General features: G+C 36.8%; 1 protein-coding gene across 1 annotated transcript in view; it reads left to right on the forward strand.

Moving 5' to 3' along the window:
- Positions 1 to 5247, forward strand: part of LOC138056831 (dynein regulatory complex protein 11-like) — a 38794-nt gene that overhangs the window by 12141 nt on the left and 21406 nt on the right. The window contains 1 exon segment of the mRNA XM_068902742.1: positions 1 to 32. This exon segment is cut by the window's left edge and continues 16 nt beyond it. Within this exon segment, the coding sequence (XP_068758843.1) occupies positions 1 to 32 (32 nt within the window).

The raw sequence follows: 5247 nt of genomic DNA on the forward strand, positions 1-5247 counted from the left end.
TGCAGGAAGAACATGAGAGGGAATATCAACAGGTGAGATGAAAATGCTTTCCACCAACATTATGATACACTACATTAGGGAAGTGATGCTGCAGGTTTATGTCAGATATTACGGTATTTTGTACCAGGGCTTGAACAATCGATGGAAATCGATTATGGTTAATTAATTGGCATCGGCCAATTGAAGACCAATAATTGATAATCACACAAAAGTAGTGACAAACTTCATCGAGTGTCATCAATATTTATTGGTGTTACTTAATCGGTAATCAATGAAAATCAAAGTTATTAATAATTGATCGATTCTCATCGATTATCAATCTCATTGATGACAATCGATAATCACAAAAACTTGCAAGATCAATTGTCCATCGATTATCAATATCAATTTATTGATATCGATTGCTATCAATTGCCATATATATCACCGATTCCATCAATTGTTCAGGCCCTGTTTGTACTCAACTGGATTATACCTTGCAACTTTGTCGAGCATGGATGGGCATTATAACTTTAGGTTACCTTGAGGGTTTTCAATAAATTTTTAAGTTAGCACCTGGTTTTAGTAGAGTAAGTAATATAAGCCAACTGTTTTCATGGTCAAAATGACTTTTTTTTTTGAAAGGATTTGTCTTAATTTACTTCTGAATCAGTTTAAGGAAAAAAGTAGCCAACTTCTCTGAGTAAAGTAGCCAACGCTTTTCGTCTGCTTGTGGTACTTATTGAAACCAATGGGTAACTCGTTAACACATGTACATTATTATGACATTTGATAGTGGTTAGGTTGAGGCACTGCACACTGTTAGTAGCTCAAACGTTCTTGTGATTTTAGTAGTACAACTATAGTCACAAGAAACTTTGCACTCTGTCAAAGAGCTCAGGCATACACTGTCAGGTATACATGTAGATGGAAGATGCTGTTCATGAGTGGGAGTATATAATAACCACCTCAATCACTGTAACCAGATATCTTTTTGGAGTGATACCTTAAGTTACTTGTAGCAGTACTAAAGTGTCACATCTATTTGTCATCTTGACATTAAGGTGGCATTTAGACTGATCAAAAGTAAGCACTTATTGTTGGGTTTCTGTATCCAGGCACTTGTTTCCATAAAAGAGAAAATTCGAGAAATAGAAGGACCTGATGTGAAGGAGATATGCAAGACCAGATAAGGCAATGGTTCATTGAATGCAGGTCAGCTTCTCGCAATACCTAACAGTTATTGTTTTTGTGCTTTCCTTAAGTTTCGTGCATTGTGGTGGCGAGAGTCACAATAGGTGCGGTTACACGGGGCACTTTTACCGTGGTAAATTGCCTTTTTACCACGGGAAACTGTATTTAGTAGTGTGACCGACGCTTCCCGAGATAAATTTCCCGTGTTAAATATCCATGGATACGTCAAAAGATCAGTGGAAGCGCCCATGACATTTAACGTGGGAAGTTGGAAGGGTGTTTTGATGCCCGAGGTACAAGAGCCAATCGCTATGCTGATGAAGTTGTGATTAAATTTCCCGCCAATGAATTGCGTGAGATTTCGTTTTACCTCGGTAATCTTCGTAACGTGTGACCCCTAGTTAACACGGTATACTAAAACCCAAGTGTGAGGCACTGTGGGATAATTTACCATGGGAAGTGGCATTTACCATGGTGAGTGTAACCGCACCTAATGTTGCTATAATTATGGCTCCAACATTATTTAGCTTGTTGTAGATCAGGACACGTACATTCCTCATTTATTTAAAAGCCACAGTCTTGCACATTGATGTCCAGTTGAACTGTCCCTCCATTTAATTATTGTTAAATGGTTGGTTTTTAATCTTTTTTTAGTGAAATTTTCCATGCATTAATTAATTGCTCTATTCCTTATCTTTTCTTATTTTCGTCCTCTTGGCAATTCCATTGACTGGTGAAAACTGCCTTGTGAGGAAAGATTGACTGTTAAATTTTTTTTTTGGATTTATGCAGAGATAAGACAGGCAAATTCCCTGACTATCAATGATGATGAAGGTGGATCTGCTGCCATATTTAAGAGAAAGACCCTGCTGAGGTCAGTACAATTTTCTGTTCCAATAATATAATTGATTTGCATCAACAGTTTTCATTGAATTGTTACATGAACCCATTTAAATCAGTTTGCATTTTCCATTTTGTCTTTTTTCACAACAGATGGAGAAAGAAGAAGCGCAGAAGGTAAATACAGGTATCCATGTACCAGCATTAATTTTTTCCCAAGGAGACAAGTTTACCATGCCTGGTGGAATCTTGCCAATAATAAGCACCATATTTACGTGCTCAACTGGGCTCAGTGGCTTTCATTTGCAACTTTGTATCGATTTAAAGAAAGACTCTTGGAATAGGGAAACAAATTGTTATTATCTGACTTCAAGTTCTTGTTAAACTGTGATTTCCATTGAACTGCTGCACCTTTGTTCAATATTGGATCACAGATGAGGTCAAAATGAATCCATGACATAAAATGGTGTGTTGCACCATTGTTTATGTAACTGTGATCTTAATTTATCAGACAGACAAAACACTGATGTGTGCAATGCGTGCAATTAATCTGCAGATTTGGTTGTGTTAACCCTTTGATGTCCAAACCGCCCGGACTTAGTATTTACTCTGTCTAATGCCAGACTATTTTACTCGTCAATGGGGAACCTCTTGGAGTCGATGGGTTAATATTAATTTTAATAAAATGCAACAGGATGAAGATGGAGGAAAAAGAAAAAGGAAAGAAAGGAAAGAAGGAAAAGAAAGAGAAAAAAGACAAAAAGGATAAGAAAGGCAAAGGAAAGGGCAAAGGAAAAGGAGGAGATGAGGTAAGTTCTTCTTATTTTGTTGGTGATTCTCTTTGCATCTTTCACAAATATTATGCTTTTCAGGGATGGAATTCTTCATCATCATGCTGCCGCTATTGTAGCAGGGACAGTTCCATTAACACCCAGCTCTCTTTGAGCTTGTTTTTGCTTCTCAGTGTTAAGTCTCTCTGTTTGTCTTTCTGGTGTCAACATACCTTTATTTAGTTGACACTGTCATACACATTAGGTTTGTGGGTGTGCATACTTAGGTTTTCATAGTTGCACTTGTTCTCCAGTCAAATCTAAAGGTCAGTAATGAAAGAGTACAGAAGTCGATTAAATTAAGTCTTTTTAATTTATTGTATTGTAGGAGGAAGAGAAGGCATAAAGATGCAAGTGTCAAATTTTGTACCGACCGTGAATGAAGCTGCAGCTACTTATAAAGGTTAACAGGAGTTCACATAAATCAATAATAAATAAATGACAAATAAATAAACAGCAAACAAATAATACCTTGTTTGGCAATGGTGGATATTTTCACAGTACCATAACTACACAATTATGATGCTGTGTCACAGAGATTATTTGTAAGACATCTTTGAAAAGTGATGTTAGGTGCCCCTTTAAGAAACATCTTTTCTTTTGTCGTAAAAAAGGTTGCTGTTGTTCATTGTGGTGAAGTACAAAAATAATAAAGTAAAATTTCTTGTTTGTCTCACGATGTGGTCACTTGTGATGTAGATCATGACGTTAATTCCACTGCATGCAGCTAGTTTTCAGCAGCTGTGATTGGTGCATTTTGATCCTTGCTGTTTCGGTGTTTTGTTCTTTCCTTGATGAAGACTAGCAGTATGCAGTCAAAAGGTCGTGATCTACATCACAAGTGACCACATCGTGAGACAAACGAGAATACTTTATTATTATCTTTTGTTTTTCCAGATGTATGGCAAATGAGAGATGAGACCACAAATTTTGAACAGAAGCATGATGCAGAGTTGATCAAAGAAGCAAAGAGGTATTCTTGTAACTATGTAAAAGCGCACATAATGCTGGATTGGAAAATACTTACAATAGATGGTAATTCACAAAACCACCTTGTACAGCACCACAGGAAAGTACTGATTTGTAGCTTTCATTTGAATGGTCACACTTAATGATTTCACCCACAGAGTTGACAGTTCATTAACCACCTTATACAACAAAATAAACAGCATCACAGGAAAGTACTGATTTGTAGCTTTCATTTGAATGGTCACACTTAATGATTTCACCCACAGAGTCGAGATTTACAGTCAACTCTCTTAACGGACAGCTCTATAATACGGACACCTCTATTAGACGGACACCTGGTGGTGGTCCCGCCCTTTCTTAGTCATTTTACTATAATCAAACTCTCTATAAGACGGACACCTCCTTAAGACGGACACTTTGAAATCGTCAACGGACACTTGCTGAATGTGACCGCAAATTACGATTTAGGGAAGAAAAATTCTTGTACGTGACTCTTTTTAACACCAGAAGTTTAATTGACAGCTCTTATCTTGTCGCCGGAATACATACAGTACAAGTTAAAATTAAATCAGTCATTGTCCCATTCAAAAATAACTAGTGGAGGTGACAACGAATTGTATTGTAATCTAAAACAGGTAGGTTTCGTTCAAAGTAAATAACTTAAAACAAACTTTAAACAGACGCGTATTCACTGTGCACAGGTTCAGCATTATTATCTTAAAATTCCTAGGGCCATGTTACGGTTGACTCTCTATAAAGCCGGACAACCTCTCTAAGACAGACAGCTGAGGCCGGTCCCGATGGTGTCCGTCTTAGAGAGAGTTGACTGTAGAACCACCTTATACAACAAAATAAACAGCGCCACAAAAAAGTACTGCTTTGTTTCTTTATACATTGAATTATTACATTCTAGGATTTAATCAGCAGACTCAAAACCCTGTTGAGCTTTTAAACTACATGGTCTATTTCCATCTTTATTGTAAATGGTTGTTTGCAATTATAGTAAGCCTTACATTACATCTCATTTTGTAGGATTGAAGTCGAGGAAGAAATTCGAAAGCAAGTTGATGAATTGATGCGACAGGAGTTGAAAAATTTAAAGATGGTTTGTGCAATTCTTTAACTTGAATTACTATTCGGGCTGCTCTTGTGCTCTTCAAACATGACATAAACAACTTGATACACGCACAATTTAACCACGAGAAATTGATACTTGTGTTTCGTGTTTGTATAATAATTTTATTGGTATTAATATTATGATTGCGGTTTAGGCTGTTGATCGAGAAAAAGGAGGAAAGAAAGGCAAGAAGGGAAAGAAAAGTGGAAAGAAAAGCGGGAAAAAGGTAAGTAATCTATAAACGCTCTTTTAATCATGCGAGTTTGGGAACTTGAACTATTAAACCCTACCTAAATCAATTTACTGCGCGCCAGAAAA

The sequence above is a fragment of the Montipora capricornis genome, chromosome 7 (genome assembly GCF_036669925.1).
Source record: "Montipora capricornis isolate CH-2021 chromosome 7, ASM3666992v2, whole genome shotgun sequence".
NCBI lineage: Eukaryota > Metazoa > Cnidaria > Anthozoa > Scleractinia > Acroporidae > Montipora > Montipora capricornis.